At 38.9% G+C, this 11,622-nt stretch overlaps 1 protein-coding gene across 1 annotated transcript; it reads right to left on the reverse strand.

The window, feature by feature from the left end:
* Positions 1-8,201: 8,201 nt before the first annotated feature.
* Positions 8,202-11,307, reverse strand: LOC145139663 (uncharacterized). The gene is made up of 4 exons (XM_079073406.1): positions 11,101-11,307; positions 10,420-10,992; positions 9,685-10,376; positions 8,202-8,418 (listed from the first exon to the last, which is right to left on the reverse strand). Exons 1-4 carry the CDS (start codon positions 11,305-11,307, stop codon positions 8,202-8,204), a joined length of 1,689 nt encoding a protein of 562 aa, XP_078929532.1.
* Between the last annotated feature and the right edge of the window lie 315 nt (positions 11,308-11,622).

Here is an 11,622-nt window from a genome sequence, read left to right on the forward strand (position 1 = left end):
TTGGTCTTCTTCTTGAGATATACATAACCAAGTTTTGGTTCTTCAATGGGTCCTTCAACTAAGATCTAATCTTCAGGAAGTTCAGTAGTGATCTTTGCTAAGATATTTTCAGTTCCAAAGAGATGAGCAAACTCAAAATCTGATCGATAAAATTCAGTGATGTAGTCCTTCAAGAATCAGATAGCAGAGTTGTAGGCTCCGATGCTTGAATCATTTGTTTGACGATCTTGAAGATGAGCAGCTATGACAAGCATGTCATTTGGATTTGTTGAGGGAAAGTATGCATCGGTGATTGTGATGTTAGACTCTTTGTTCTGAGAAATGTAGTATCTGTACAGGAGACAATTGAGATCAAACTTGCTTTGGAAATTTCTACCATGACCAGCTATCTTGGTGATTATTTTCTGAGACCACACTTTCTTTTGAGGTTGTGCGTTGGTAGAATAAAAAGTTCACAATCTCTCACGCTCAGTTTAGGTGATAGTTTGAGGTTCATCAGATGGATATAGAGGTACGGACTTGATATAGTAGCGTCCATGTGGAGAGATTGGTAAGTCCAGTTGATCAACATCTTGAGTTGGAAGATCAAACTACATGAAGGGAACGAAATGTATATCATAAATGATTCTTTATCGGAAGAGAGAATACATGCCCAACATCGGATTTAGATTATCTTTGAGAGCTTGAGTCCGGATGCTTTCTTCCAATGTTTGTTGTATTTGTTCGTTCGACCGGCCCTCGGACTTTCTAAATGACTTCACTGGGTTGCCCGAACTTGTAGCAATCTTTTTTCCTTTGTCTTGGGGATTGTCACCTTTGGAAGAAATGAAGGAGATGATTTTTTGACCAGACTCAGTGATGAATAGCTCAGATGGAGGAGGAATCAAAAGCTCTTCAGGGATGTCATCAGGTTTCCGGGTGGTAGAACCTTCATCGATTTGAACAATCCTCAGAGCAGGAATCGGAGTAAGCATCGATTGAGTGGCTCGGAAGCCCTCAATCGTCAATTTGGTTTTTACCTTACCCAGGTCTCGGCTCCTTTTAAAAGTTTTGTGTAAGGATGATGGCCAAGAAATTGAGGACCATTCATATTTTCTACTTCTGAAAGGACTTTGATGGGAGGTTCCCTGATGGCTTGAAGTCCTAAAATCACATTTTTTTTGCTAAGTCACCTTCATCATCTTCAACCTCTTCAGAATTAATAGCTTCCATTCCACAACTTCCTCATCAGTAGATTCATCTCGGAGTGAATAGTCCGAGATCGGTTTCCATTGTATCGTTCTTATTTCTCCCCCTTTTGCATAAGATGGCTTTGCCTCCGATGCAAGTATAGTTCTGACTTGATCTCCTCTAACCGTTCAAATACTCGTTGAAAACTTGTATTGAGCTGTTGGGTGAGTGCATCATATGACTCGGCTGTAGGAGGTTGGGCTTTTAGGTGAGCAAAGGTTTCACCAAGAATAACAAGCATCTCATCAAATTTGTGGTTCGGAACATCGATAATCTGCCAGGTTGAATGAATGAGCTTGATGAGCACCTTTTACATGACCATGTTCATGGCATCTTTTTGACGAATCTCTTTCTCAATCCTTTGAATTTGCTTCTCATGAAGAACATGAGTCTACTTGATATGTTCATTGGTAGCAGTAATCATATCGTCATGAATTTTAAGCATGATGGTGCTGGTGGAGATGTGATGTTCAAGACAATCATTGTATTTTTTTTCTCAACTTCTTCGATGGTACGCTTGAGAAGAAGAGAAATAAGTTGATCTAACTGGTTGACTATGTCAAGTTCCAAGGTAGCAGCAACTTGGATCTCGGAAAGAGACTTGAGCATGAGATCCAACTTGGAATCAAGACCTGTGACTTTCTGATCAAGTTTGGTATCAAGGCCTGCTACTTTCTAATCAAGTGTATCGACTTTGTAGTTGGCTGAGGCAATGTTATCTTGGAGTTCCAATAGGGAAAAAGGATCCACAATGTTCTCATCGGAGGATCCTGTGTTTGAGGTGGAACTTTTGGATTTCTTATCATCTTCATTATCATCATTATTTAGCTCTATATGCTTGGAATCATCGATTGGAGTATCTTGAGTTTTGTCACCTTGATCACCTTTCAAGGTACCTTCAGGAGGAGGAGAGGAGTGCTTGTTTCCTTCAAGATTTTCTTCTTCTTCAGATTCCTCATAGGACGAGGAGAGACTAAAATCAAAACTTTGTTTTGATGAAGAAGGTTTATGTAGTAGATTGAAAGTTGTAGTAACAAGAATGACACCATTAGTGGTGTTGTCGTCTTCAAACATAATCTCATCGGAGATATCGTCTTAAGCATCGGGCTTGGGATCTTCTGCACTGGTAATCGTTGGAGGATCATCCGAAACACTTGTGGTATCGGGAACATCGCCTTTAGCAGTAACTTCTTTTCGAGGAGGATCATCCACTATGACTTTGGTAGTGGGAACATCTCCTGTAGGATTAGTCTTGAATGCATCGTCGGAAGGCTTGAACTCTTGGTCTGTTTCTTCATCAAATGGAATGGAGAAGTGAATGCAACTTTGGACCGCCCGTTGACGCATTAAAATCAATGTGTATTCAATTCGGTCTCGGGTGAGTTCTGGATGTCGGGAGTGAGTTCTATTCAGGACATCAATCCAATCATCATTAAATATACTCGATCGTCCTTTACATATGGGATGTATCTGATCAGTTGTTGCTTTCGAATTAGGAGGGGCTACTCCAGCTTCAGAAAGCTTGGAATCAGAGGCAGGGGCCCCTGATTGTGCTTGTGAAGAAATGAGAGGGATTTCCAAGATGACTCGTGAGTGTGTCCCAAGGGGCTTCAAGGACTTTCTTCAATACCAACACCATCTTTTTTAGAATATGGGGGTAGGTTATAAGCAGACACCTCGTGCGTATGTGTGTGTGTGTGTGTGCAGTGATTTTGAAGCTCCGGAGGGTACTTCGGAAGAGTGGCCAAGTGGGGTAAGCTATGACCCAGAGTTACGTTGAATGTTGATTTATGAATCCTTTTGAGAGGATTCACCAGCTTTGGTTCTATTTTTGGCTCGAACTTTAGAAGGGGATGGCTTCCGTTTGGCAATCTATTTGATGTGTTCTCCAGAAGTGGTGGATTTGTTCTCATCTGAGGTTGTATCATCCTAGATCGAGGAAGGTTGTGTTAGGACAAACACAACCGAGATCTCAAGATGATGCTTGAGATGTGGTGAGTTGGATGGAACAATGGACAACATATGTTCAGGTAGACATCTAATAGGTCTGAAATTAGATTGGCCCGGTAACCTATAAGTATTAATAGTTTTGAGAGCAGTATACCTCTCGGATGCCCGAATTCAGTGGAATGGCTTCACATCTCTCAGAGTAGAGTTGTTGTAGAGTCAGAGCCCAAAATCTCGGATTCGGAATTTCATTAGGTTTCCTCTTGACTGTTAACTTATGAAAATCTTTCCATAGAACCTCCGATAGGTCGACGAAGTTAGCTCTTCCAGTGAAGATGTTGTATACCACGTACAACCAATCTTTGCTCATGGTGTCTGTACCACCATGTTTTCCAGACAAACCTCTAAGGATGAGGTGCATCAATATGGTCCATAAGTTAGGAACGGCTGATTTCTTGAATTCCTTTGCGTTGAATTCGCCATTGTAACCGATTTAGGATAAGAATGACTGAAACTCTTCAGACGTTGGTTCCTGCACTTGAAGACCTTTAGGGTTTTCTGAAATTCCGATTGCCTTGAGAAATGTACCCTTGTGAACCGGTACATTCCTGTCGTCAGTTATCTTTACTTCAAGAACATCTTTATCGATCTTTACTCTTTCTAAGGCTTTGTGAAGAATTTAGAGGGTAAAATTAGGGTTAGGGATATTGGTGAGAAGAACATCGATGGGATGACGGAAGATAAAATATATCATGATTCTCATGGATTCATCATAATCCATGGGGTCGAGAGAAACCAACTAGGTTGTTTCTCTGAGAATGAACTCAGTGGAGGAAGATGAAGCAGATCCATTTGATGACTTCTTCTTTGTTGCCTTTTTTGAGGACGTGGATGCCATTTCATAAGGTTTAGACGCCATTGAAGGAGTTTGGAAAAGCTTTGAAGAACAGAGTACGGAAGAAATCGCTCTAAGAATAAGATAGCCAAAGAGAAAAGTGGGAACAATTAGGATTCAAAATCCTTATATAGGTTGGAGGTTTCGGATTGGGTCGAATAATGAAATGATGACACCCAAAAACCGAAATGGGTTGCATTTAATGCACAACCCAAAAAGGCTTCCTAAGTAACAGTTGAGAACAAAAAGATGGGACATTTGTTTGTTCAAAAAGGGAAATCGTCGATTCAATTCAAAAAACACTCAGTACATTATTGAAACATGTGCCAAAGCATGTTAATTGAGAATTAAGAGGATAATAATAAAGAAAATTACCGTTAAGATATTCATGAAAAACATTTTGGAATAAAATCTTTAATGATAACCTTAAAATTCATTTATTAAAGAGAATCTCGGACTGATCAGATTCCAAGATGAGATGTCATAAGATACTTTGGAAAGAATTCAACCATATCATTAGTACATGATATAGAATTGGAGATGGCATAATATCCAACTAAATATCAGAGGTAAGAATTTATGAAGATCTTAGAGGAAACGATTTGAAAAAGATTTGAAGTTCCGAGAACTGTAGGAACAAAGCTCAAAAGAAGATAAGTGATGAAATCACATTACCATTTCAGATTTGAATTCTGAGGTGTACTACAGAGAGATCATTCATAGGTAAAATACTTTAAGATGAGAATTTCTCAAGATATCCGATGTAACTATATCGGAATAAACTTCAAATGATGAGGAAGAATGAAAAACTTAAGACTAAAAGAAAGGTTAGACAAAAAGACATATAATGATCCTTTATTATTCGAGAAAAAACAATTCCGAGAGGAAAAAGTTTTGATTCAAAATTATTTGCCTTTCTAATGTTTCCATTAGAGAGTGCAAACTTTTTTGAAGAATTGAGGATCAGGCATCATCATTCCCATTTTGTTCAGAAACCCATTAAATTTGGTTTCGTCTAATGCCTTAGTAAAGCATCAGCAATTTCATCATCAGATGGAACAAAAATGAGCTCAATGTTACCTTTTAGAACATGATCTTAAATAAAATGGTACCGAATATCAATGTGCTTGGTCATGGAGTGCTAGATTGGATTGTGGGAGATCACAATTGCACTTTGAGAGCCACAATAGATAGGATCTATTGAAATCGATAACCATAGTCCAAAAGCTGAGATTTCATCCATAGAACTTGTGAGGTGAAGCATCAATGTATTATGCTTCGGTTGTTGAAAGATCAATACAGTTTTGTTTCTTGGATGACCAGCTATCCAATCTTCCACCCAAAAATTGATAATCACCAACAGTGTTTTTTCAATCAAGTTGAAGTCCTCCATAGTTTGAGTCGGAATAGGCTTGAAGAAGGAAACTTTCATTTGCAGCATACCAAATTCTAAGGTTCTTAGTTCCTTTGAGATATCGGAAGATTTGCTTGACACCTAAAAGATGAGACATCTTTGGATTAACCTGGAATCTAGCACAGAGACATGTAGAGAACATGATGTTCGGACGACTTGTAGTGAGGTAGAGTAGCGATCTAATCATTCCCCTATACTTCTTCTTATCAACAGAAACACCTCATGGGTTCGAGAAGATATTGTGTCTGAAGCCCATTGGAACCTTTGTAGATGCACATGCGTACATAGAATATCTCTTCGGAAGCTTGGAAATATATTTCTCTTGACGAATGAAGATTTCCTCTGTTGGTCTGTTCAACTTGCAATCCAAGGAAGAATCTTAATTCACTATTCATACTCATCTGGAGTCGACTAACCATTAGCTTTGCAAAATCAGAAACCATCATCGGATCAGTTGATCCAAAGATGATGTCGTCGACATATATTTGAACTACCATGAGATGGTTTCCATTCGATCTTCGGAATAATGTAGGATCAAGAATTCCTTTTTAAAAACCGAAACACTTCAGAAAATCAGTGAGTGTCTCGTACCAGGCGCGTGGAGCTTTCTTGAGGCCATAAAAAACTTTTTGAAGGTTGTAACAATAGTTCGGATACAAAATATTTACAAATCCAGGAGGCTGCTGAAGATATACTTCATTATCAAGTTCACCGTTGAGAAAAGAACTTTTGAAGTCCATTTGGTAAACTGTAAAGCCTTTGTTAGTAGCATAAGCGAGAAAGATTCATATAGCTTCAAGACGGGCAACGGGAGAAAAGGTCTCGTCGTAGTCAAGTCCTTCAATTTGAGTAAATACTTTGGCTACAAATCTCACTTTGTTTCTAATTATGACTCTTGCATTGTCAAGTTTGTTTTGGAGGACCCATCTTGTAACTATAATAGGGTGATCATGAGGAGGAGGGACAAGAGTTAATACTTGATGTTTGTTAAAATTTTCTAGCTCTTCTTCCATGGTTGTAATCCAATCAGAGTGTTCTAAGGCTTCTCTGATGGATTTAGGTTCAACCATAGATATGAATGTCGAAAATAGAAACTCGTTTTGAGTATTAGCAGCAGAGCGAGTTTGAACTCCAACATTAAGATTTCCAATAACTTGATTCGGAGGATGATCCTTTGTCCAGATATGCAATCTCGGAAGTTCTTGCGCATCGGATGATCTGATATCAACAATGGGGTTATGTTGCTCCCCCCTGAACAGTTTGAATTTAAGAATGATGCTCCCCCTGAACTTCTGAAATGGATATGTCAGCATCGTCATCATTCGGAAAGTCAAAGAAGTTGACATCATCCTCATTTTTGTTCAGAATGGGATCAAATTCAGCGAATTGATCTGTTGCATTTTGAAATCCGTCGATATTTGATTCGAGGGTTGGACAACTATTCTCCCCATCAACCTGAGAAGGTTGAAATGCTTCGGAATCAAATGGATGAAAGGTTGGGGTCAGACCAGATATACTTGGAGAAACCGGAGCGGCCGATAAGGATGGTCTTGATCGAGATTCCGAATCAAGAGCAGTTTCTATTGGTCTGAATAGACTTTCAAAATCAACTTCATAGATAATTTGAGGATTTGGAGACCCAGGAAGTGGAGCCTCTGACTCCATGATGTGTGTTGTAACATGAGTAGGAATTGATTTCCGAACAAAATTATCATCAAAGGTGAATCAAAGCTTTCTTCAATTATATGAGTCCTACGATTTAGAACTCTATATCCCAGAAAGATGGCTTCATCGGATTTCGGTTGAAAATTGGTGATTTGATCACGGTTGTTTTTGAAAAAGCATCAACATCCAAAAACATGTAAGAATGAGATACTTGACTTTTGACCACTCATTGCTTCATACGGTGTCATGTTGAGACGGCGATTGATGATGCTTCAATTTTGAGTGAAGCAAGAAGTGGAGACGGCTTTGGCCCAAAGATAGAGAGGAAGGTTTGCAAATTTCAACATTGATCGAGCGGCTTCAACAAGAGTTCGATTCCTTCTTTCAACCACACCGTTTTGTTGAGGAGTGTAGGGAGCAGAGAAATTGTGATCCATGCCTTTGTCGATGAGAAACTTCTCAATGGTGACATTTGTGAACTCGAATCCATTGTTACTTCAAATTCTTAGAACAAGAAGTTTAAAAAGAACTTCAATTCCTTTGATGGAATTTATGAGTTCAGCGGCTGTTTTGGAATTTAGCCTTAAGGAGAAAACCCAAGTGAACCTTTTGTAGTCATCAACAATCACAAGAATATACTTTTTGTGATGTAAACTTTCTACGACAGATGGTCCACAGAGATCGATGTGAAGAAGTTCCAGTGGTTCCGAAATGGATTTTTCAATAATCACAATATGACCTTTCTTCGATTGATTCCCACATTCACACGCATCGCAAAGATAATTAGTTTCAAATTTGAGGAGTGGCAGACCTCGGACCATTTCACCAGAAACCAGATCATTCATGTATCGGAAGTTGAGATGAGTGGGCCTCCGGTGCTATAGCCAACTTACATCTGGAACAACTTTTTTGAGAGAAGACAAAGTTGAGGCTTTCTGATGATCATGTTGATGTCTAAAGGAAACATATTCTTGATGCGATCTGATTTGATAAGAAATTCTTTCCGGTCTTCTGTCATAATGTAGCTATGCTTTTGCAGAATTCAACTCTTCAATTTGCATCAGTGAGTTGAGCCACACTGATTAGATTATGCTTGAGATCAGTTACATATGCCACATCTAACACAGAGAATTTTCCATTGGTCAAGATGACATAACCTCGAATTTGAGAATTTGAATTGTTGCCATAAGTAACATGACCAGCATTTGGAGCCATCTTCAGATCACGTAGAAAATCTTTCTGCCTAGTCATGTGCATGGAACAAGAACTGCCAATATATCATAGTGTATATTCTTATGAAGCACAAAAAGCCTGCAAAATCAGTGACTTTTTGAGTTTTTAGGCTCCAAGTTAGATTTAGGGACTTTAGCATGGGCTTTGGACTTGGTTTGCGATTTCTAAGCAGCTTGTATCTCGGAAGGCTTTTTCCGAGAATCTTTTGGAAAGATATAAAATGTCAAGGTCTTTTCATTTATCCAAAATTCATACTCAACCATTGGTTGTTTGGGTACTGCTTTCCTCAAAGGGACAGTTTTCTGAGATGTTGTTGGAAGAACTTATTTCACATGTGTTTTAGTTCTATTTTCAGATTTTTCAATTTCCATTAAAACTTTTGTTTCAAACCTTTAGAAAGTTTCTAAGCAACAGTGTTCTGAGCATCCTTTCCTTTGTTTGTTACGTTCGAAGGCATAGTAGGTTTTAGAAGTTGTTTAGGTTTAAAAATCGTTCCATCCGAGGTAGCAATAAACACAGAAGAAGAAACTGTCCAATGAGAGCTGGTTTTCTTAGATGATGTCTCAATAGTAACATTTTTAACACAACTATTAACAGATGTGTTCCGAACATCATCGGACTAACAGGATTAGATGGCCTCTAAAGGATCCTAACAGGAATGAAGGTATTGTGATTCCTAGTAGCTGGACTAACTGTTTGAGACACTTTCTTCTCAAAATTCTCAAAAAACCTAGAACATTGCGTAGACCCAGTTTCTTTTTCCAGAGATTTTCTAGCTTCGGTCTTTGGATGAACAATGTCTTTCTTGTTCAACCAGGGTTTCTTCCGAGAGTCAAATAATGACTTGGAAGTCTAGCCAATCAATGGATTTTTGAAACGAGGCTTAATTGGAACTAGAGTCAATTTTGAGACTACCTTAGAATTGGAGACACAGGAATCCGACGAGATGTCATCATCACTCTTAAGTTCTACATCGCTATCAAGAGACACCCAAAATGAATTGGATTGGTCCGAGTCATGTCCGCTTGTCTCAGGAATGATTTCCTCAATAACACAATTGTTCGGAGGACCAGAGTTCAGAAAAAGAACTCCAGTACAGCTTGTGTTAGGTAAGGATTTTGAAGACTGATTTAGGTCCACGGATATTAGAGGCGGAGGAGGCATGGAATCAGGACATTTAACAGTGGTAGGTTTGAAATCAGGAATCAATTATTGATATTTGTCCGAAGTCTCATGAAGGGACGGCAATGGTGAGACATGGGTATCTGAATAAGTATGGTTCAGAATGTCTCCCATGAACGTTAGGTTTTGAAGTTCCTTCAAAGGACGAGAAATAGGTTTCGGAAACTCGCTTCCGAAACCATGTGCTTTGGACCAAGGGCGACCAAAATTATGTGTCATCCTTTCGTTAGCTTCAAGAACATCAATAGAATTGTGCAAGGCATCAATTTTTTTATTAAGACGTTTATTATCAGTAACCAAGATGTTTCTTTCACTAAGAGTTATTTCACATTTGTCATTCAAAATAATACATTCATCCTTAGCCATTACAAGTTCTCTCTCTAAGGATTCAATCTTAAGCTTGCAGTATTTATAACGTAATCTAAGATGGGTCAACTCACTATCTTGCTTTTCACTAACTTCGATGGCAGACTCATAGGCTCTATGAATAACTGTCATATCATATTGAATTTGAATTAGATAAGGTTCACAAATAGTCAATTCAAAATTATTATCAGTGATCATCGATTTTACCTGTTGGATGATGTTTCGACCAGGTGGATCGTTTGTTGCCATGTAGCAGTAGTTTGGCTCAGCATCGTTATCATCATCTTCTGAACCAGAAGACAAATAACCTTCATCACACTCGATTAACTGTCTAGCCACTAGACACAAGTGCCTTGCAGATTTTTCTTCACACTCATCACTTGATGACCAATACCCATCAACATTCCTTGAAACTGTTGTGACTAAAGCCTTTTTCACTTTCAGCTAGTTCTTGTGCTCTATGAGCATAGTAGGCAGAGTCTTTTACCTTTGGTTTTTGAGGAGTTTCATCCAAACAGTCCTTTGCAAAGTGGTTTCCGAGATCACACTTGTGACATATAATCTTGGGCTTGGCTGGATTCGGAACTTCCAGTTCCGAGGAGTGATTTGGAATGTTGGGTCGATATGCCAGTGGATTTTCATTGGGTTTGGGGTAAGATTGAGAATTGCTTTGGTGAGGAGCTTGAAATCGGTTTTGAGGTGGTTTTTGATTGGGATTCCAAGGACGTCTATACTTTATAGATAGAAGTGAAAACTCTTGTTGGAATCGAAGTTCGGAATCATCAGCTTCTAGATTAAGGTCTACATCGTACGGGTAGTTCCGAATTAGAGGAATAGGTGCCACAGGTTGAGTGGGTCGAGTAGGTTGAACAGGTGGAACAGGTGGGACGACTCCAAAAGGATCCGAAACAGATGTGTTTGGAATTAGTGGATTAACAGATCTTACTAAAGCAAGAGGACTTCCTGAGAGTTCTCTCAACGTTTGAGAAACGTTGGATTCATGACCTTGTAGTTCGTCAAACAAATGATAGAGCTTCATTTTCTTCAGAGATCCATTACTCTGAATAAATGAATCAACATTTCCCCATCCTTTTCCAAGGTTGTTTATGAACTTGAGATTATACTCGAGTGGAGTTCGGACTGCACCATGTGTTATCATGTTGTTTACAACAATCCTGTAGCGATTTGATGCAAAGGATACAGATTCACCAGGAGTTGTACTGAATGTGTCAAAATCATTTACAACTGATGTCAAACGCTTATCCTTCATGCTCTCAGAACCTTCGAACAAGTCTTGAAGTGTATCCCAAATCTCTTTGGCAGATTTGCATAACTTTATGTGCTCAAAGGGAGAAGCAGGAACACCAAACACCATTTATGAGAAAGCAATGTGATCTGCATGAAGTTTCTCAAGGTCAGATCCAATTAATGGCACGGGATGGAGCTCTTCTTGACCCATGAGTGTAGCAGCAACATATCTGACCATTTGTCTTATGGGAACATGAGGACCTTCTTTTACTAATCTCCATATCTCTTCACCTTTTTCCTTACCAAGCAAAATCTCCCCATTCTAACTTTCAAATGATGATACTCTTCAACAACTAGCAATGGGGCAAGCATTAGGCAACCCACACTATTTTCTATTTACATTGAATACATTTGTTGAGATTGATTAGAAGCATCCATTGAA

This window comes from Lactuca virosa, chromosome 9 (genome assembly GCF_052849685.1).
Source record: "Lactuca virosa cultivar CGN04683 chromosome 9, Lactuca_virosa_CGN04683_v6, whole genome shotgun sequence".
NCBI lineage: Eukaryota > Viridiplantae > Streptophyta > Magnoliopsida > Asterales > Asteraceae > Lactuca > Lactuca virosa.

Excerpts from the sequence above, each read along its gene's own strand:
- LOC145139663 (XM_079073406.1), bottom strand. The coding sequence starts at position 11,307 with ATGGTGTTTGGTGTTCCTGCTTCTCCCTTTGAGCACATAAAGTTATGC. Across the intron at positions 10,377-10,419 it reads AAACTCCTCAAAAACCAAAG|CTGAAAGTGAAAAAGGCTTT; the intron begins GTAAAAGACTCT and ends CACAAGAACTAG. Across the intron at positions 8,419-9,684 it reads AAGGAACTTCAAAACCTAAC|TTCTTGTTCCATGCACATGA; the intron begins GTTCATGGGAGA and ends ATATATTGGCAG.